This window comes from Phytophthora parasitica, assembly GCF_000247585.1.
Source record: "Phytophthora parasitica INRA-310 unplaced genomic scaffold supercont2.33, whole genome shotgun sequence".
Classification (NCBI taxonomy): Eukaryota; Oomycota; class Peronosporomycetes; order Peronosporales; family Peronosporaceae; genus Phytophthora; species Phytophthora nicotianae.
This window is the reverse complement of record NW_008649019.1, coordinates 70175-90357: the sequence shown is the minus strand read 5'-3', so window position 1 is coordinate 90357 and position 20183 is coordinate 70175. Positions and strand designations below refer to the sequence as shown.

The following is a 20183-nucleotide window of genomic DNA, read 5'->3' as shown; positions in this document are numbered from 1 at the left end:
TATTTGATAGTGAACAAGGGAGAGTCGGAAACACTTTTTACTCACTTTTTAGACTTAAATTGTGTGTCCACAGATGGCGTGCCTCTATGTGTTAGTGGAGCGGTCGACACATCTGTGCCTAACCCAGTGTTTGATGTTTGTTATTATTATGCGATGTCCGTGGAGAAGCCGCAGTGGTTGAGGAACTTTGTAGCCGAATACTTGAGTCCCCATAATTCGTAGCGGCAATTGGGTAGCGTGGAGAACAGCGTCCGCAGTGCGTTGAGACAGGCCTGCTCTGCGCAGAACTCATCTGCGGCGTCGGCTGACTGCAGGAGCATGCCGGACTTGATGCCGAACTTCTTCTCACACTGCAGTGTGCTGGGCTCCGTGGTAAGGATTGCTTCACCGAGATTCAGCTGATCTTGGGTACACTCCGGAATGTCATACACAGTGGCTGCCTCTGTTCCGTTCGACGCGGCAAAGGCTGAACACATCGAAACGTCGGCAACGACAAGAAGGAGGAGGACGACAACAGGTAGGTAAGCTCGTGGCGCCATGGATTGATGGTTAGCTGTCTGAAGCAATTGTGACGAGCATTCAGCGTTTATTGTCCTTGGTGTCGATTTTTAGTCCCAGGGATGACGCAAATCAGACCTCAGATGTCCAACGCCGGAATTCAGTGGAATAACAGCCTCAATTTGGACACTTGGCTCTGGTCGAAGATTGCCTCTATGGGTGATCGGGCGATATCTAGAAGTCGCTCCTTGCCCAATTTGAACGCCTGCGCAATGCGCATGTACTCGATCGATAGCGTGGTGTCCAGCACGCCGTAGTCATCCGTACAGATACACATGGGGTAGACGCCAAGTTGCTGCTCCTGGTCGCGATCGTTGGCGAGAAGCCTACCGTGCGGGTGCGAGGTGAAGCCGCACACGCACAGCCCCGAGGCCTCGTGCTTCTCATCCAAGGAACACTTACAGTCTCCATCGTTGCGGTATCTGTCCAATGTATGGACGTTGGAGGTCAAACAGACCTCGACGGGGATTCGCAGCGCCAGCATCTTGGAGTAGAGCGGTTCCGGTAGGCAACAGGCGTGACCTAGTCGGTCCGGTCGGAAATTCAGGATCCGAGTGGATTCGTCGTCGTCGAAGTGTTCGGCAAAGTGCACGGCGAGCTTGAGGCCTCCGGCTCGCGCGCGCTCCAACACGTGCTCGAAGCGGTAGAATTCGGAATTCGGGCGCTCTGAGTTTCCGCTGAGGTCGATACCCACAATGAACGGACAATTCTGCTCGTTCTTGCGCTTGAGCGCCATGTTCACGGTGTCTTCCGCCAACTGCAGCGGTTGGTTCCGGTTGATGCTTAGCAGCAGTCGTACCTCGATGTCCAGATCTTGTCGCGCGTGACTTTCTTGGAGCGCTGACACCACTTCGCCCACGTAATCTGCACGGGTCGCGCCATCCCTCGGCAAATCACGCGGCGTGGAGCGCAATTCTAGATACTTGACGTTCTCTGCGGCAAAGTCCTCCACCGCCTCAATGACAATCCGGCGAAGTACGCGTCGACTAGTGACTACTTGGTGGATCAACCCAAACATCTCGAAACACTCGTCCAGACTGCGGTTCTTCGGAAGTCGCAGCGGCTCCGTACCATTCCGCTTTGCTTCGTCCTGTAAGAGCTCCTTCAAAGTTGACGGCCGAATAGACCCATGGATGTGTGCGTGCAGCTCCACCTTGGGCAGCGCCCTGCAGTACGCCGCAAGCTTGTCATCTATCGGACCCAATAAGTCCATCGAACGGTATGATGTGGTGCACACTTGGTGTGGTCTCACCAAAGAGACCGGTTTCATTCCACGGTCACTTTTTCAAAGAAGTGACACAACAAAGGTAACAGAGCCGCCACAACCAAACCCACCGAGCCCTGTGTCTATTATATCCCTCTTCATCTCGTCATGATCGACCACTTCGTCATCTTCTCCAAGACCGGTACGGTGCTGTGGTCGCGCACACTGTGTAAGCTGGGTGGCGACCCAGTGGACAACCTCATCAACCGCGTGCTCATGGAGGACCGCTCCGGCGAGAAGAAGTTCATCGACGACGCGTACGCCATGCAGTGGGTGTTTGAGAACAAGCTCGACTTGGTCTTTGTGGTGGTCTACCAGAAGATCCTTCAGCTGCTGTACATTGAAGAGCTGCTGGAGATTGTCAAGAAGGACTTCATCGCCATGTTCCCGCAGCAGATCGCCAACAAGACGCCCGTCAAATACGAAGACAAGTTCACCAAGATCCTCAAGGCCACGGAACTTAAGTTTACCGAGAAACAAGCACGCAAGGGACCGCGCGCGTTCAATGCGTCCAAGAAGGCCAAAGCTAAGGGCGTGGTGTCCAATACTTCGGGCAAGACGGCGTCGTCATCGCGTTCCGCCACGACTGTGGATGTATGCTTCTTTCTCAGCTGTTATTGCAACTTATGGGTGCGTTTTATTAGATAATATTTTGATTTTGTGTATTATTGGAGCAGTCTAGTGAAGATGGCAGTGATAGCCTTACGTCTGACGGGAAGGACAAGAGCCTGGAGGAGCTGGAGAACGAAGCAGCTTTGCGCTCGAAAGTGCGCGAGATGCGCACGGGTCCGCGTCGTAAGGGCAAAGATAAGGCCGCGAAGGAGCCCAAGAAGAGCGGCAAGAAGATGACAAAATGGGACGACACGAAGGTCTCCAAGAAGGAGGCCGAGGCCTTGGATCGATCCAAAACGGTACCTGAGCTACTGTGAATGAGTGGCTGCAACTGAGTGGGCTTGCTGATCGATTTGTGTGTTAAACGATATCGTCAGATCACTGCCGAGGAGGAAGAAGCGCAGCTCCGCGAGAAGCGTGAAGCCTACATTGGAGTAAGGAACTTTTCCTGGTTGACATCCACCTACGCTACATCCTAATGCCACTCTGCGCTATTCGTGTGACTTCGTGTAGGAAATGGAAGATAGCGACTCGGAAGAATTCTCTGACACCGACGATGAGTCAGCAGCTTCGTCTGGAGCAGAATCCGAGTCAAGCCAGGGCTGGAGCTTTTCCAAGACGCGTCTGGGTAACTTCCTGAGCACGGTGTCTGGCAACAAGATCCTTGAGCGAGAAGACTTGGAGCCCGTGATCACCCCGATGCACCAAATGGTTGGCTCTATTCTAACTACATATCTCTGTCATGTGTAAAGTACTAACACGTGGTCGTCTTCTTTTTTGCAGCTGATCAGCAAGAATGTGGCCTCGGAAGTCGCCGATGAGCTTTGCGAGTCTGTCATTACCACTGTGGTCGGCCAGAGACTCGAGAGCTTTACGCGCATCTCCACTGTCGTGCGCAAGGCTTTGGAGGCTGCACTGCTGCGTATCTTGACACCGAAAAAGTCCACCGACGTGCTGCGTGAGATTCTGCAGGCTAAGTCCGAGGGCCGTGCTTACAGCATTGTGTTCGTGGGTGTGAATGGTGTTGGTAAGTCCACCAGCCTGTCCAAGGTGTGCTACTATCTCAAGTCGAAGGGCGTGAACGTCATGATTGCTGCTTGCGATACGTTCCGATCTGGAGCTGTGGAACAATTGAACCAGCACGCCAAGGTTCTGGACGTGGAGCTGTTCCAGAAGGGCTACGCGAAGGATCCCGCTTCGGTGGCCAAGGAGGCTATCAAGTATGGCACGGAAAACGGCTACGACTGTGTGCTGATTGATACTGCTGGACGTATGCAAAATAACGAGCCGCTTATGCGTGCGCTGGCCAAGCTGGTATCCAACAACGAACCCGATCTGGTTCTCTTTGTCGGAGAAGCGTTGGTGGGCAACGATGGCATCGACCAGCTTTCGATGTTTGACCGGGTAAGTCTCTTGAAGCTCGCTAATGCTGCTTGATCTAGGCCTAACCTTGTGAATTCTGTTGTGCTAGGCTCTTGCTGACTACTCGGACCGCCGTGAACCGCACCGCATTGACGGCATTGTCATCACGAAGTTTGACACGATTGATGACAAGGGTACGTTGTCGTTACTTTTGACAGCTTGTCATTGTGTATGGCTCACTTTTCTTCATTTTTTAACAGTTGGTGCTGCGGTGTCGATGGTTTACAAGACTGGCCAGCCGATCATGTTCGTCGGCACGGGCCAGAAGTACACGCACCTGAAGAAGCTAAACGTGCGAACTGTGCTGCGTCACCTCCTTCAGTAAGGATATTTGACGCTCTGCTCGACCAAACGGATCTCACGTCAATTCCATTCTTCATAGTGAGGACGACTACTTTTCCTAACGCTTCAAATAGCACTCGACGTGATTCTCCAGTATCTTCTCAATGTTCGTTCGTACTGGCGCTGTATCCGTATCCAAGCTCTGGGTATTGAAGCGGGGGCGTGACCAAGTCCACGCGAAGAGCATCCAAATCGATTACCCATGGCGTTCCGAGCCACATGGCATGAGTCGTGTGGTCTTCTCGCTCGTAGCGCGTTAGCGGGTGCACCAGAACGCTGAGCGACCCCCGGTGTAGCGTGAACCACGACAACACCTGGGCGAAGGACTCAGCAGGTACCCACGTCTCGAAGCTGCCACTGACGTGCGGACCCACAGGTTCGAGGTTCATCGGAGGTGGCTTGCCCTCCAGACCTGGGAGCTCCTTGGTCGTCATGCCATTGCACACAGCGATGAAGTTCTTGGGGTTAGCCGTCACTTGGTCCACAAGCGCATCTCGTAGCGCTTGCGCCTCCTTCCTGGAGCACTCGTTGGTGTGGTAGAAGCACGTGTGGAAGTGCCACTCCTTGATAGTGTTTTGGTCGACTTTGTTCGGTGACATGGAGCGATAGGATCTAGTTGACGTGCACAAGGCGGATCGGTATGTGAGCGTCCGCTTTGACCATGGTGGTCATGTGGACTTGATAACGCATTTCATCCAATCATGTTTGTTTTTGGGGATGACGCGGCTTTGCATGACCGCCCATCACTATATGGCGCAAAAAAAAACGCCATCAAAATGGCTACAATCTGTAAGTCACTCCTGCGAGGGAGATTGAAGGTCAAGCTCTAGAGTGATTGCCAGCAAATGGACTGCTCGACCCATTCGGTTGTTTGGAGGCTCAGAGCTCGACACTACCTGAGCCACGAGACCCGACGACGTAGCTAAATGAGGGCATCTGTGAAACAAGTCGTCATCGAAGCTAATCATGGACATGCCACGTAGTGGTTTCTGTGCTCTTGCTCAGCCTCGAGTCTGTAGATGCCCAGAGCTGATGTTCGAGCCAATTGGGCGTTGCCTAGACACCTGTATTAATAGCGACGAGACCGAGAGGTGGCGTCGTTGCATTTGTGCAGGGACGGAGTTTATTTCTGTGAAGAAGAAGACTGGTGATAAAGGAGGTGGCGGGGTTTCATTTTTAAACTTCCGCTACCATTTTGGCGAAACGTGTGCAGCTTCCCACTCCGACAGTAGAGCCCCCGCGCGCAACAGAAACAGAGCCGCCAGCCCCTGCTCGCTTGCGCCCTGCCCCACATCGTTCGCAACCGTCGAAGCAGTAGCGCTTCGGTAGCCCTCGACAGTAAGCAAAGGCAACACAGAGTCAACATGGGGCTCTGTGCTTCCCAGATGAGCGATTCCGATCGGCAGGCGATGGCTAAGTCCCGCGAAATTGAAGCCAAGAACGAAGAGGCTCACCGCGTGGAGCAGGAGAAGGTCAAGCTGCTGTTGCTAGGTGCAGGCGAGTCAGGCAAGAGTACGGTCTTCAAACAGATGAAGGTGCGCCGACTGTGTATGATGAAAGTGCTCAAAAGTTGTTAAAACTCTATAACTAACTCTGGTTTTGCTTCTTCTATGATAGATTTTGTATGGTGCAGCTCTAACCGAAGAGGAGAAGCGCCATTGCACACCCATTATCTATAACAACGTGGTGACGTCCATGAAGATGCTGATCGAGCAGTGTACGGAAATGAAACTGAAGGGCGAAGTTGTGTGCGTACAAGATTTCGAGGATATTCGGACGCTGAGTGATGAGGCAGAAGTGAACCCGGTCATAGGACAGAAGATCAAGAACCTTTGGACAGACCCTGGCATTGTGGCTACGTGGAACCGACGAGCTGAGTTCCAGATCATCGAGTCAGTCAAGTATTACTTCAATGACCTTGACCGCATCATGCGCGATGACTACGCAGCGACGCAACAGGATATGTTGTACGCACGTGTGCGTACATCCGGTATCGTAGAAGAACGGTACCAGATCGATGGCGCTACCTTCGTCATGTACGATGTCGGTGGACAGCGTAACGAACGTAAGAAGTGGATCCACTGCTTCGAGGACGTGACGGCAGTGATTTTCGTGGCAGCGCTGAGTGAGTACGATCAGTCTTTGTACGAGGATGCGTCCACAAACCGTATGATCGAGGCCATCACTTTGTTCGACGAGATCATCAATAACAAGTTCTTCCTGAACTCTGCTATGATCCTGTTCCTTAACAAGAAGGATTTGTTCCAGGACAAGATCAAGAAGGTGGACCCCAAGTCGGTGGAGGTGTTCAAGGACTTCCCCGGTGGCATTGGCGACTACGAGCTGGGAGTGCAGTATTTCCTTGGAAAGTTCATGGAGATGAACCGCCAGCCCGAGAAGGAAATTTACCACCACGTGACGTGCGCTACCGACTCGCAGAACGTCCAAGTCGTGTTCAACGCCTGCAAAGACATTATTTTAAAGCAGAATATCAAGGGCTCCGGCTTCATGTAGGCAGGCGCAATGACTTGTACGACAACGGAAAACGCACGTCGACCAGATAACTGACGGACGACACGCCTTGAGGTCGAGGAGCGTGTGCCAAGCGAAGCGAGATAAGCCTATTAAGCGCCAGCCTAGCATACCCCCAGCGCTTCCCCACCTTCGCCGGCTCGTAGGTAGTAGAAAGAGGTGGACTGCGTAGAACAATTTATATACATTGACCCTTCTCCCATTTAGCCTCTTGGTCTTGCCTGCATTACATACACATCAATATCATGGACTTAATGCTGGCATCATGGACTTAATGCTGGCACTAACATCGTCGGTGGCCTTGGCCTTGCGGCGCTATTGCAGCGGTACGAGACGTTAGCTCGGTGCTCGACTTCGGCGAAGTTTTTGTGTTTTGCCTCGAATTCATTCGCGCCAAAATAGACCTACCCGCTCATTCTCGTACACCAATCATAATCAGTATAGAGTGAAACGAACCAATGAAACCACTTTATACAGAATCCCGCCAATCAAAGACTGTTATACGAGTCGAGGGAAATCGGGTATGATGTGTACGGGATGGACGGGGCTGTCTGCTTTGGATATGGGCGTGACCAAACCGATCATTCCTCAATTTACCGAGTAATTCAAACCCCAATCAGCAGTAATGGCGAAGACTCCCTCCAAGAAAGCCGCGAAGACGGTTGCTAAGTCCGGCAAGGGCAAGGGCAAGGGCAAGAAGCGTGTCGAGTCGTACTCGACCTACATCTACAAGGTGCTGCGTCAGGTGCACCCCGACACGGGTATCAGCAAGCGTGGAATGTCGATCATGAACTCCTTCATCAACGACATTTTCGAGCGCATCGCTTCGGAGGCCGGCAAGCTGTCGCGTTACAACAAGAAGTCCACCCTGTCCAGCCGTGAGATCCAGACGGCTGTGCGTCTCATGCTCCCCGGTGAGCTGGCTAAGCACGCCGTGTCAGAAGGCACGAAGGCTGTGACCAAGTTCACTTCGGCCTAAGCTCTCTAACAACTGAATTCTCGGCTTTGGTTCAGCTTCCAATAGCCTGTCGTTTGCTTAGTGTGATCGACCCAATCAAGTCGGTATCCTATCTGTTGTGCAGTAAGGAACCGCACTCTTCATTCTGGTGTTTATTAACACCACCCTTTTGCGAAAGATATTTAACGTGGTGCTGGTGCTTTTCTGATGAAGCTTGTGTTGTGCTGAAATTTTGATCGAGTTTGTGTGTGTAATGGTCGCTTAGACTTCGTCATTTTAATTACGGGTATAGTCCTGCTTTTGGCTTTATTTGTAATGGAGCGGTGCTTGTATTTTATCCCTGGCAAAACCATGGACTTGATCAAATCTATGTGCTGCGCTGTGAGAGCATGTGCAGTCAAGCTCGAGTCGTCACTGGAGACGTTGTGTAGATTCGAATGAATAACATCTCCAGGCTCTAGAATTTGTGCTTGTATTTGCAATACGATGGTAGTGTTCTTGGCCTTTATTTCTAACCGAATTATGCGATAAGCTGTTGTCCAGCTATTACTCGCAGATACTCGAAGTTCTCCTGTCGTCTAAGTAGGACCGCACCGAGCTTCGAGCCTCGAAGCTTTCACTCGAGCGTGGTTGCAGCAGAGTGACGATTCGCTGACGAATGGATCCGCGATCACCAAAAAAGAGGTTAGCAACGCCCCGGAAGCGACCAAGATCGAAACAAGAAAGCGATGCGAAGGTTCCTTCTCGCAGTGCCTGTCTGTTTGAGGCAAACTTTGATAGCGAAGCGAGAATTGCCACAGTGCTGGGTGCGTACAAATGATAGATGGCTTGCGGTGAATATATCTATTGGTACGGCAGGGTCATCAAAATTAGGGATCATCCAGCGTCAACAATGTCGTGGTCTGTTTTCGCGGAGGCACGCCAGCCAAGAGCACCGATGCCGCATTGGCGCGCTCACCTGCATATACTGTCCAATTCTGGTCTTCGTAAGGCAGATGGACACTCGTCAGCGCAGCGGCTGGTGCCGATCGACTTAATCCAAGAGCTCCGCTCGCCACCATGGAAAATGTATCTAACGTATCGATTTCTGCGAGACACGCTCATATTCCGCGACCTACCGACCTCCGTGCTGTGGTAAACTTGATGAGCTGGGACGCCACTCGCAGTGGCTGCCACCGAGACATTTGAGGCAGCGGATCCCGAATTTTGACTTCCAAGTTGAATTTCGGCAAAAAGGATCCCTTTACGAAATCCTAGTAAAAGCGGCTCTGACTCTTTTTCCAAGCCAAAACCAAATTTACAGAGTTTCGGGCGAACGCCGAATCATCCGGTGTCGCCACCTCGCTCGGCTCGCATCCGTCTCCCTTGCACGCGCTCCCTCTCATAAAGCGACTGTCCTAGCGGTCCCCAGAGAGCCCCAGCATCGCCTTTTACCCCCTCTCCTTTCGCTATGACGCCGCCCGACTTCTTGTTGCGTGTGCCGCCGCTCAAGCTGCACGTGCGCAACGCTACTCAGACCAACGGAGAACCAGCCGTGGTACGTTAATCGAAAGTCCCATACAAACCCACGAAACACTGCGCTAACCACCTCCTTCTCTTTGATTTGCCGCAGTACGAGCTGTTCTGCCGCCTCAATAAAACGCGGGAGAAGCATGACGAGCCTGTGGAGGTGATGCAGTGGAGTCTCTGGAAAACGTACGAGGAATTCCAGGCGTTCGACAACCAGATGCGTGCGACTCACAATTCCCCATTCTCCAAGATGATGGTTACTGTAGCCTTTGCTCCTGGTCACCGTGTACGCGCCTTCTTCCACCAGGACCAGACGTCCAGTTTCCTTGAAAAGCGTCGTGCTGAGCTGGACTTTTACATGCAAAGAGTGATGCTCTTCCCGAACGTAGTGGAGTTCTCCAAGCGCGGAGGTTGCAAGGTACTGGCCGATTTTATCGGCGCTGAGCTGTACATGGACTGCAGCGGACTGGTTTCGCCCAGTATGAACATGTCGGGAGTCTTTTCGTCGTCCAGAGGAATGCTGCGCGATTCCACGGATTCAGACAACCGTGCGTCGTATGTCAGTGCTACTGGCGCGGGAGATAAGATCAGCTCGCGACGTAAGATGTGCAGGATGGAGATCGAGGAGGAACTCGTTCTACGCGGCGGAGCACACGAGCTTAAGCGGTTTAAGAAACGTGCTCGTGTTTTCCGCAAGGAAAACGACCCTGTTGCCGCTGCGGAGCCGTTTGTGGAGTTTTTACACAAGGAATACGACCCGGAATTTGTGCTGTGGATTCTACGACGCTTTGTACGCTCAATCAAGAGTTCGGAGAAGCGTGAAGCGCTATGTGCTGCCGGTAGCATTTCGGTTGAATCAGTCGACGTTGAGGACGTGGATGAGAACAGACCACAGCGTCAGAATCTCCGCCTCAGTGTGCAAGAAGATGACGGATCCACGAAATATGGTACGTGGAAAATATGATGATGTTATTGCACTATTAATTACAGGATTACTCATTTTTTTTCTCTCGTTTGTTTTCTCTTGCGGATTTCGCGCTAGCAGAGCAAAAACTGCAGACTTTTTCGAGCAGTCAGAGAAGCTCAGGCGGCCGTGCTAGTGACCCTGCCATCCCTGGACGCGTCTCGCGGAAGAAAGCCAACCGACAAATTCTAGAGCGGGTAAATACTCTTTCGAACGGCAACGTGCACACTGTGAGTGAATTCAAGCAGGCAGCCAAGGCACTTGGAAACCAAGAAATGAGTGGTCAGGCGTTTGTAGACTATCTACGCTCAACTTTCGGCAAAAAGGAAGCGGAAGAGTTGCTGCACCTGGTGGTCGAGGTTGTTCCGCAGCCACAGGTGCAGCAAGAACTGCGTGTCGCCTTAGCGCGGTAAACAAGGCACCCCGCGCCAGTTTTGCAGAAGAATCAAGACCCTAAAAAAATTCTCTGGGCAACGCAGACCCGTGATCGAAGCAGCTCAGAAGTTTTTACAGCTTCATGAGCCTAGACAAGTGCAGCAACTCAAAATGAGCCGCGTCCCACGAGATTCATCTACACGAACGGTGGCGATAGAAGCTGCCACATCAATTTTTAACTGTACAAATATTCATAAGAAATAATGTCCATTGCATCAACTGATCATCGCATCGATTTTCAACACGATCTCGCGCAGTTTCTTGATCTCAAGTGTCGATCCAATGCCGTTCTTGAGTAGATTCGCGAATTGAACCTTCGAGTACAACGTCTGCATCCATGCAAACATGGTTAGCTCAGCAGGATAGTACAAAAGTGGCACTGCTGCCACTGAAACTCACCTTGTTAGCTTGGACCCATTCGAGAAGCTCGTTTTCGTCGTAGTAGAACGCTTTGATGTAATTACCAACGTACTCCCGTCCACGAGGTACCGTTCGAGAGCTAATGTGGTTGATCAGGTCAAGTCCATTCTGGAGTGCATGTAAGTCAAGCAACATCAGAGCGCGGCCTTGTGGAGTAGGTTTGGGCACCGTAGAGAACGCCTGCAACAGTGTATCCATGATAATTTGCACCATTTCCGCCCAAATATCTTCCCGGGCGTCCATCGGGATAGATCCGTCAGCTAGAATCTGTAATCCTCCCCACGCTTCTCCACACTTCTGCACCAAGTGCACGATGTACTCGTTGTGCTGATCACTGATGTATGGGATATCCCACGGCACTGCTGCAACGGAATCCATAAGACCATGGACGTCCACAAGCTTCGTTGCAATCGTACTGTACATGAAGCTACGGAGCTCTCGTGCCATCGTGCGATTTCGCTCGTATACTTCATCCATGAGACAGAGATATCGGTCCGGAAGATAGGATCGGGCGAGGTCTTCAATTGCGTTCAGCAGTCTGGACTGACCGACTATCGCTTCGCAAGCAATTGATCGCTCGGTCAAGGCATACAAACTGCCTTCATCAGCGTCGTCCATGGCGGTTGGAGTTCTAGTCACCTTGCGCAGAGTAACTTTCCTCGACATCGGCGAGTTCTGCTGGTCCAATCGTCCTTTATCAGAGCTCGCAACAGGGTAAATGAGAGCAGACGACTGCAGCAGAACTTCGCCAGCATTGATTTCATCTGCAATACGACAAATCCCAGAGCGCAGTCCATTCCACCGCGTAGCATCATTTTTGATTAATCCTCCACCTTTACCCCGGAATAACTGTGTAATGTCGTCTGCAGGGATAAAGTTGGTGAAGACGGCGTACAAGTTAAACTCGAACAGATTAATCAGCGAGCGGAAAACGTCCCAGGCAATATGAGGGAGGTGTTCCATCATTTTCAGGTAAACACCGCAGAGTCTAACAGCCACAACGATGGTCAGCCCTACCGAGCCTAGTAGAATCTATGTCAAATTTTGCACGTACCGGACAAAGCCTGCGAGGCTCGAAGAGGTCAACACAAATTCGGACTCGTTCGGATCCATGACCGGGAGCTCTAGCTTATCATCAAGTTGTGGAGACATTTTGTCCCCATTACTTACGCCAATCGTTTCATGGTGGAAGCGGATGCCTTGCTTCATCGACAGCCACTCCATCGAATTCGCCGCGCTAAACGGATTTCCTTCGCTGTGGAAAGAAGGAAACACGCGTCTTGAATAAATAGGGTTGACTGCAAGATCCCCACGAACTTTCCGCTCAAAGTAGTATCCACTTCGCTTCTCGATGAGCCGAAGTAGACCCGCATTATCGTCGCCGTCAGTGGTCGAAGCAGTGACGCGAAGCCAGTTTTCTGTGTCCAGAAGCATTCGAGCCAACTCGATGTTATCGTCATGAAAGGCGTGCAGATACTGCTCACACTTGACCCGAAGAACTGATCGAATCCTGTGCAATAGGGTCAATACAAACACATTATTTTCTGGCAGAGATCAAAGCGTACAACAGCTCTACGATACTTACTTTGACGAAGGAGCACCTGTAAACTCCTCTCCAATTTCAGTAAACGTCGTGGTCGCAAGTGAAAGCGCAATAATGTGCTCCATCTTGTAACCTAATAATTCACACAATCACCAAATATCGTTAAACCCAAAGCCACCCTCATTTTCATGTCTCGACATTTACCATAAGTCGTGTCCAGCTTCTCAATCATCTCCACCACGTTATGCTGAATATTTTCCCACACAATTTTGCGATACCTCAGCAAGGTCATCCCCGTATCACAAAGAACTTGATCATATAAAGACTTTTGCGACCCAGAATGTCCTAGTGAGCCATTTCTCGAGCGCTGCGATGGAGACTCTAGCCCCTTCAACCTGCCACTTCCATGTCCGTGCCTTGAGGAGTGAGAATGGTGATACCCCTTCTCATCATGAGCATCTTCTTCTTCGCTGTCATCGTCATCGTCGTCGTCATCGTCGTCAATTCCGCAACGGTGAAGGTACGCGATGTCGTCGTTGAGCGGGTTGAACGGATCACGATGCCATTGAACCAATAGATAATACGTGTGCATCAAGTCGGTGAGGTGTTCATAGCCTCGCTTGACGTTCTCAACTGTTTGGGAAGCCGGCGTTAGTGCTGCATCCACTGGTTCTCCGCTCTTGTTTCCGTTGTTGTCTTCTACTAAGGTATTTTTCTTTGCTAGCTTGAGCTTCTTTGGCGATACGGCCTCAAATACCTGGCGCATAAATTCACTGGTCATGTCGTCGAGCGAGCGTACGATGATCTCCGGGATTTTGGATAGCACGTCGTTCAACGTGTATGATGAGAACTCGAAACCGAGGTTTTCAGAGTGGTCTGCAAGTGTAATGTAGGCCTGCAGTAGCTCCTTGTACTCAAGAGGGTCGAACTGTCCCGCAACTTTTCGCAAAGACTAAGTTGTCACAATAACAAAAACGCCAAGGTAAGCGTGATAAGCTATCATTTCGCAGGTATGTCCAAGACAAATGCAACGAACGTACCTGATCGAACTGTTCCCGTAGTTTTGGAATGAAGTCTTGCATCCGAAGTCGGATTTCATCTAAGATATTAAGCCCATGCATCTCTTCCCGTGCCAGTCCCTTCCTTAATCCAACGCATATGTCCACCTGCCATCCAAGTCAATTCAGAGCAGCACTTACTTAAGGATCAGGTATAAAATGCACTTACAGCAGTAATGAAGTGGTGCGCTTGAAGAGCACGATTCATCTTCTCTTCTTCTTCGAAGAAGTGCACAATTTGTGAGCCCAAATTGACAATCTGTTGATCGAAATAACAGCAGTGAGTACATATACAGGAACGATCAGGATCACAAAAAATGCGTCCTACCTCGCTAACACGATCCCGGTTTCGTTTCGTTTTCACAATTTCCAGGGAACTTCACATCAATCAATGCGCACAGAATTTTAGTATCCTGGTACTGTCCACACCAGCAAAATACTCTGCAACATCGTACCTCATAATGAGGTCGTGTTTAGCGGTTGCAAGCAGGCGGCGTCCGTTCTTGACGTGGATTTGCGCACGAACCAAGTCAAGGTCCACGTCCTGTACCACCTTCATGCCCTGAATCAACGCATTGTAATTCGCGCGTACGTCGTCCTGCAATTTGGTCAAAATAACGTCTTTGGCCACGTCCACCGCGCTGATCTCCGTGCGCATGAACACGTTCAACTCGTCCTTGATCTCGGGAAGATTCTCCTATTCACTCCATCCATTTTTTTTTAGCGTCCTATTCACACCAATTCAACAAGAAATATTAACAGCGTACTAGCATGTGTGCGACTGGGTCGAAGCTCTCCGTAAAATATCGCGCATCCAGTGCTTCTAACACCTCCTCATTCGGCTGAGGCACTAACACCGACATGGCTCTGGCCGTCTACACACATTAATTATCAGTCTAATCAACATACTACATAGTAAAAAAAAGTAGCGATTGTAATATACCCGTGGAGTCGGCAAAAACCCTGGTGAGAGGAGCGTTGTGTCTGTATCGGAGCTGTCGCTGTCGCGTGGACTCTTCTTGGGCTTGGGAAACATATTACGCGGCAGTCTGGCCATCCACTTCTGGTCCTTCAGCGTCGCCAGCATCGGTAGTTCGTCCATCATGTCGCGCAGGTCCAGCGAGCGCTTGGGCTTAGCCGGAGACGGCACCACGGCCGACACCGTCACGGGTAGCGGTGCCTCCATCGCCGGATTTTCCAATAAATTTTGAGTCGCGATCCACGTCTGATATCATGACATATGATAGGAGAAATGACGAATGAGAGGAATTTTTGTCCCTAGGGCCATTTCTGAGAGCACTCAAGCCAAGGAAGCGATGGCCACCATCAGCGTGACGGAGGGCGCACCCCACGCCGTGTCCGACGAGACGCGCGCGCGTGCTGACGCGCTTAAGGTGCAGGGCAACGAGGCACTAGCAAACTTTAAGTTCGCGCAGGCTGTGGAGCTGTACACGAAGGCTATCGAGCTGGTGCCCACCGCGATCTTTTACGCCAACCGTGCAGCCGCACACGTCAAGAGCGAGAGCTATGGCTTGGCTATCGACGACTCGTCGGCCGCTATTGAGCTAGAGCCCAGCTACATCAAAGGTTTGGAGATGTTGCGATGCGATTGGCTGTAATTACGGAAGCTAACGCTGTTGTAACTGCGCACAGCGTACTACCGCCGCGGCTCGGCGCAACTTGCGCTTGGCCACCACAAGAAGGCAGTCAAAGATTTCCGTCTCGTGGTGCGCATGAAGCCTCAGGACCGTGATGCACGCACCAAGCTCAAGCTCTGCGAGAAAATCATCAAAGAGGCGGCGTTTGCGGCTGCCATCCAATCAGAGCGCAACTTGCCGCTCTCGGAGACCATCGACGTCAACTCGCTGGTCGTAGATCCGTCGTATGATGGCCCATGCCTTCCAGAGGACGTGTCAAAGACCAAACCCGATTTTATTGTGGCTCTGATGGACCGCTTTAAGCGCGGCAAGCTCCTGCACCGCAAGTTCGTGATCCAGATCCTTCTCAAGCTCAAGGAGATGTTGTGCGCCCTCCCGTCACTGCTGCGTGTTTCTCTGCCGGCAGACGATCCGGACGCACACTTTACTGTGTGTGGAGACACCCATGGCCAGTTCTATGACGTGTGCAATATTTTCTCTCTGAACGGGCTGCCGAGCGAAAGCAACCCGTATTTATTCAATGGTGACTTCGTTGATCGTGGTTCGTTCTCGTTCGAGGTGGTTATGACGCTCTTCGCTATGAAGCTCGTGTATCCGCAGCATGTGCATCTGCTACGTGGTAACCACGAGTCCAAGAACATGAACAAGATTTACGGCTTTGAGGGCGAAGTGAAGCACAAATACGACGAGACAGTCATGCAGCTCTTTACCGAGGTGTTCAACTGGCTGCCTCTTGCAGCTGTGATTGAAAACAAGGTGCTGGTGGTGCACGGCGGTCTTTTCAGTGAAGAGAACGTGACGCTGGCTGATATCGAGAAGATCGACCGCAACCGTGAACCTCCTGAGAGCGGACTCATGAGCGATTTGATGTGGAGCGACCCGCAGCCATTCCCGGGTCGTGGTCCCAGTAAACGCGGCATCGGTCTGTCTTTCGGTCCCGATGTTACGAAGGCTTTCTTGGAGCTGAACAACCTCGGTAAGATCCGCTGTGCTGTTCATGTGTTGGCCTTCTAACTAATGTGCAATTGTTATAATTGCAGACTTGTTGGTGCGCTCACACGAAGTCAAGGACGAAGGTTACTTAGTAGAGCACGACGGAAAGTGCATCACTGTTTTCAGCGCACCGAACTACTGCGACCAGATGGGCAACAAGGGCGCGTTCATTCGCTTTGAGAGGGACATGCAGCCCCGATTCACGCAATTCGTCGCAGTGGTACGATCGTCTTGGCTATTCTGTATCAAGGAATGCGTTTCTTACATTGATATTATGTAATTTCTATAGGAGCACCCCCCGATTCGACCGATGGCATATGCCGGTAACATGGGCGGTATGTTTGGCTAGACTAATGCAAATATACGCAGACGTCTAGATACAGCGAGTAGCAAGCAGTTCAACAGACTAATGCATGTTCTAATGAACGATAGTACGGTCTATCCTCTATATCTTGAGTGCTTACTAACTGAACAAACGCTTCATCAAGATGCTTGCGTTGTCTCGGCAATACTTGGTTTGCTCCCTGAGGCCTGACAAGTGACCTCGATAGAAGCGCTGAACTGCGTATGGTTCATATCTCGCGAAGCGTACACTTGGCGGTGCTGGTGGCACCCAATCGGCTAGTGCTGCTACGATGCAGAACACTTCGTCACCATTCAGCTGCACTAATGCTGCAAAGAGCTCCGAGGCTTGCAGCACAACTTCCCGTGGCGCTGCGTGACTCAAGAATTTACAGCAGACGCGCGTGATTTTAGGTACAAGTCGTGTCACCGTCTCCGATTGTTGGCAAACTATGGTTAGACACTTTAGAATCGCCAGCAGTTGACGAATCTCTTGCGTCTTCCGTGTTCCACTCACAGCGCTAAGCTCATTTTCGACACCAGCATCACTTGCAGCCTCATCGTGCGGCTTTGAAATCAGTAGCATGGCACGTGTGAGTTGTGATGACTTCGCATCAGTACCGAAATTGATAGACTGCATTTGAGACCGCAGTACTGGCCACACACTCTCCACAAAGCGGCCTCCAACAAAATCTCCAGCAGTTTCTGCAAATGTGGTGATGACACGAACTGTACCAGTTACGATAGCGCGATTCTCCACACGTAGTCGAGGCAGCAATTCGGGCCACATCCGAGCGACAAGAGGCAAAAGCTGCTTTTGATGATGAGAGAGGAATCGTACGCCTTCTTCGATCAAAGATAATACCAGACAACACGCGATAGGGTCAGACTCCACCAAAAAGTAACCACATCTGTCCATGATATCAATGACGAGTGTCCGATAGCCCGAAACATCTTCATCCTTGTCTTGTTCGTCCTCTTGGCTGTCAGGTTGGATTTCATCATATTCCAGAGGCATCGCACCTTTCACACTTGCTTCAGGGGCTGATTCTTTCTCTTCTTTGTCGGCCTCGACTTCAACGTCGAGAGCATCAATACCATCATTTGCCAATACCTTCATCTCGCGAATAAAATTGCTCAAAAGCGAGCGAGGTGGTGTCTGTCTTTCAGCCTCGTCGTCTCCAAGTGTTGGTACTGTCTTGTGTTCATTTTCTTGGGCATCACGTGCAATACTGCTAAGCAGATTGTTGAGTGCGCGTAACAAACCATCAACGTAAGGCGAGTCCTGGTACAAATCGATGCTACGTAGAAGTGACGATGCCACCTCGTTGACCAAAGGCAAAGACGCCAATCGAGTGTGCCGCAGTAGTGCCTCAACGACGAACGCAGTCATCGGGTACGCGTCTAACTGCTCAAGCCGAGCACATAAGGAATCCACGAAGTAGTCCATGTTGGACTGGAAAAGTTCCTCTAGGGATTCATAGCCCGTGAAAAAGTAGACCTTCTCCAACGCAGCCAATGCCGCTCGCTCCACTTCAACGCTTTGCGACCCCAATTGTTCAACTAGCGGATACAGCACATACAGCAGGAATAACTTGAACTCAGCGCTAATAATTTCTGCACACACACCAATGCACTCAACCATAAGCGCACGTTGATATACAAGTGCTCTACTGGAACCATGAGAAGTGCGCTCTTCCCAACCCTCCAGCGCCAATAAATCCTCCAAAATTCGGCCAATAAGATGGATATCCATCGAATCATTGCTGTCCTTTTTCTTCGAACAGTAAGCGCGTAGGAACTCGTTTAAAACTAGCATAACTTCCGCACTCCCCGTTTCTGTGGCTCCCTCAGATAATAGCATGAAAGCGCTGTCAATGAAACCTGCTGGGGTCGAGACAGCGCCGACGTCGCGCAACATCGCGAAGACCTCTTGAACTGAAGCTTCCTCGTTGAAGTAGCGCAACCGCTTTTGAAATTGCGAGACCACGACATTTTGCGCAGTCTTGTCGTTGCTTTTGTCCTCCGCAGGTGCACTTGGAATTTTTTGATGAACGACCAATTCAATATCAAGCGCTGCGAATGCTACCACGCGACAGAGAGAGGAGTAAATACTCTCCATGGACGCGTCAAGATACGGAGTAAGGCTGGACCCTAGAAACGACAGGTATCCGCGAAGAGTGCGCACAAAATGAACTTTGGTTGCTTCATGCTCCGTCTCAAGTTTGAGCACCAGAGTAGAAAGCAGCATTTGGAAACGATCTCCCATCTCCGGTAGTACCCGTAAACGCTCTTCTGAAGACAACGCCGACATTTGTAGCTTCTGGAGCACGGCGTCTGCCTCGCTAGAGACCTCTGCAATTGCATCACCTCGAAGAACCAGAAGTTCATCATAGCATCGAAAAAAGGAAATTTGGAGCGCTCGCCGGCATCTCAGCATCACTGTACCGCACAGCCGTGCAAGTGCACAACGGACTCGCCAAGAAGAGCGAGGTAACCCGGTACTGGTCCCAGCAGCAACGGCTGTGGCACTGGCAGCGAACATCCGGGAAAGCAGCAGATCTAGATTGATAGCTGTGGTTTCCAGCCACTTGTCGCTTTTACTTGAAGGTAAGTCGTCCGGTTGATCTGTTTCCTCCTTCTGCGTTTCAAAGGATTGTCGAATGGCTTCCAGCGTGAATCTCTGCTGTTGTTGCTTCACCTCCCCGTCTCCTGGCAAATGGTCATCAGCGATACATAGATCCAATGTTACAGCTAAACAGTCCAATGCTGCAACAATCACCTTGGACGCCTGTTGTGGTGCATTTGCGCTCTTCCATAAACCAGCAGCGACCCCAGGTAAGTATTGTCGGAGGGTTTGTGGGTCACGAATGAACAACAACACGCATTTCAGCACCTCAATCGCTTGCAATGCAGCTTCTCGACATCGATCCCGTTGTGACACATACAATAGTGCCGCCACTAAGTACGCGAAAAAGTGTTGTTGGTCCACTTGAAGTTGTATCACCTGCTTCTCCTGGCCTTCATCATCCAATAACTCCCGTAGACTTTGCAAAATGACAAGCCTCAACTCCTCAGGCTGAGAAGAAAGTGCCACACTTCCAGGAATACCTTCTCCATCACCGCCAGCCTCTGGTGGCGATGGTAAGTACAGCACACAGCTTTGCACGAAGCTTAGCCGGCGTTGCACCTGTCCGGGCTGAAAACCTCGCATGCGAGGCTTGCAACGCCGTAACACGTGTGTAAGTGTCCTAAATACTCGCTCTTGAAGCGCCACAGACGATGCACTGATCACGAAGGATCCAAGTAGCTTGTGCAACGAGAGCAACACCAGATCGTCCATGGCTGAGAATCCCACCAACGAGGTGTTAACAGCGCGCTGCTCCAGTACATCCACGCGTTCATATAACGCCACCACCTCGTCTAGAACCTCTTGTAGCTCCTTGCAATGACCGTCGCTCGGCTGGAGCTGCACGAAGCGCGACAGGCGCGTACACAGCTCCACATACACCGCCACCTCCGCCATGCTTGTCAAGCTCCCAAGTGATGCTTTTCTAAAGGTTATACTTGTGG

At 51.1% G+C, this 20183-nt stretch overlaps 11 protein-coding genes across 26 annotated transcripts; 5 read left to right on the top strand and 6 right to left on the bottom strand.

The window, feature by feature from the left end:
* The first annotated feature begins 68 nt into the window (after positions 1 to 68).
* PPTG_13455 (hypothetical protein) lies at positions 69 to 4969 on the top strand. The gene is made up of 7 exons (XM_008909151.1): positions 69 to 2416; positions 2500 to 2733; positions 2812 to 2868; positions 2948 to 3145; positions 3218 to 3838; positions 3906 to 3990; positions 4057 to 4969. The coding sequence occupies exons 1-7, from the start codon at positions 1931 to 1933 to the stop codon at positions 4179 to 4181; spliced, it is 1806 nt and encodes a 601-aa protein (XP_008907399.1). The 5' UTR covers positions 69 to 1930; the 3' UTR covers positions 4182 to 4969.
* PPTG_13457 (hypothetical protein) lies at positions 147 to 476 on the bottom strand (the record flags this gene model as incomplete). Its single annotated transcript, XM_008909154.1, has 1 exon — positions 147 to 476. The coding sequence occupies one exon, from the start codon at positions 474 to 476 to the stop codon at positions 147 to 149; it is 330 nt and encodes a 109-aa protein (XP_008907402.1).
* On the bottom strand, positions 659 to 1771 carry PPTG_13456 (hypothetical protein; the record flags this gene model as incomplete). The annotated part of the gene is made up of 1 exon (XM_008909153.1): positions 659 to 1771. One exon carries the CDS (start codon positions 1769 to 1771, stop codon positions 659 to 661), a length of 1113 nt encoding a protein of 370 aa, XP_008907401.1.
* Positions 3966 to 4858, bottom strand: PPTG_13454 (hypothetical protein). Its single transcript, XM_008909152.1, has one exon. The coding sequence runs from the start codon at positions 4795 to 4797 to the stop codon at positions 4300 to 4302; it is 498 nt and encodes a 165-aa protein (XP_008907400.1). The 5' UTR covers positions 4798 to 4858; the 3' UTR covers positions 3966 to 4299.
* Positions 4950 to 6993, top strand: PPTG_13453 (hypothetical protein). The gene is made up of 2 exons (XM_008909150.1): positions 4950 to 5733; positions 5816 to 6993. Exons 1-2 carry the CDS (start codon positions 5563 to 5565, stop codon positions 6710 to 6712), a joined length of 1068 nt encoding a protein of 355 aa, XP_008907398.1. The 5' UTR covers positions 4950 to 5562; the 3' UTR covers positions 6713 to 6993.
* Positions 6994 to 7294: 301 nt separating this feature from the next.
* On the top strand, positions 7295 to 8215 carry PPTG_13452 (histone H2B). Its single transcript, XM_008909149.1, has one exon. The coding sequence runs from the start codon at positions 7356 to 7358 to the stop codon at positions 7707 to 7709; it is 354 nt and encodes a 117-aa protein (XP_008907397.1). The 5' UTR covers positions 7295 to 7355; the 3' UTR covers positions 7710 to 8215.
* A 342-nt stretch (positions 8216 to 8557) lies between these two features.
* On the bottom strand, positions 8558 to 8749 carry PPTG_23213 (hypothetical protein; the record flags this gene model as incomplete). The annotated part of the gene is made up of 1 exon (XM_008909148.1): positions 8558 to 8749. The coding sequence occupies one exon, from the start codon at positions 8747 to 8749 to the stop codon at positions 8558 to 8560; it is 192 nt and encodes a 63-aa protein (XP_008907396.1).
* On the top strand, positions 8579 to 11048 carry PPTG_13451. 2 transcript variants are annotated; one of them, XM_008909146.1, is made up of 3 exons: positions 8579 to 9225; positions 9301 to 10144; positions 10243 to 11048. In XM_008909146.1, the coding sequence occupies exons 1-3, from the start codon at positions 9139 to 9141 to the stop codon at positions 10572 to 10574; spliced, it is 1263 nt and encodes a 420-aa protein (XP_008907394.1). In that variant the 5' UTR covers positions 8579 to 9138; the 3' UTR covers positions 10575 to 11048. The 2 variants fall into 2 exon arrangements, with proteins under 2 accessions (XP_008907394.1, XP_008907395.1); XM_008909147.1 differs by having other exon boundaries at positions 8579 to 10144.
* PPTG_13450 (hypothetical protein) lies at positions 10693 to 15688 on the bottom strand. Of its 10 annotated transcripts, XM_008909136.1 has the most exons (11): positions 14561 to 15688; positions 14385 to 14492; positions 14073 to 14314; positions 13946 to 13994; positions 13787 to 13876; positions 13600 to 13725; positions 12764 to 13511; positions 12602 to 12692; positions 12071 to 12526; positions 10996 to 12004; positions 10693 to 10925 (listed from the first exon to the last, which is right to left on the bottom strand). In XM_008909136.1, the coding sequence occupies exons 1-11, from the start codon at positions 14801 to 14803 to the stop codon at positions 10812 to 10814; spliced, it is 3276 nt and encodes a 1091-aa protein (XP_008907384.1). In that variant the 5' UTR covers positions 14804 to 15688; the 3' UTR covers positions 10693 to 10811. The 10 variants fall into 10 exon arrangements, with proteins under 10 accessions (XP_008907384.1, XP_008907385.1, XP_008907387.1 ...); XM_008909137.1 differs by having other exon boundaries at positions 14385 to 15688; XM_008909139.1 differs by having other exon boundaries at positions 14073 to 14492.
* On the top strand, positions 14836 to 16718 carry PPTG_13449 (hypothetical protein). Of its 6 annotated transcripts, XM_008909131.1 has the most exons (4): positions 14836 to 15204; positions 15271 to 16251; positions 16316 to 16488; positions 16558 to 16718. In XM_008909131.1, exons 1-4 carry the CDS (start codon positions 14877 to 14879, stop codon positions 16615 to 16617), a joined length of 1542 nt encoding a protein of 513 aa, XP_008907379.1. In that variant the 5' UTR covers positions 14836 to 14876; the 3' UTR covers positions 16618 to 16718. The 6 variants fall into 6 exon arrangements, with proteins under 6 accessions (XP_008907379.1, XP_008907378.1, XP_008907381.1 ...); XM_008909130.1 differs by having other exon boundaries at positions 16316 to 16718; XM_008909133.1 differs by having other exon boundaries at positions 15271 to 16488.
* Positions 16522 to 20170, bottom strand: PPTG_13448 (hypothetical protein). Its single transcript, XM_008909129.1, has one exon. The coding sequence runs from the start codon at positions 20134 to 20136 to the stop codon at positions 16732 to 16734; it is 3405 nt and encodes a 1134-aa protein (XP_008907377.1). The 5' UTR covers positions 20137 to 20170; the 3' UTR covers positions 16522 to 16731.
* Positions 20171 to 20183: the final 13 nt, after the last annotated feature.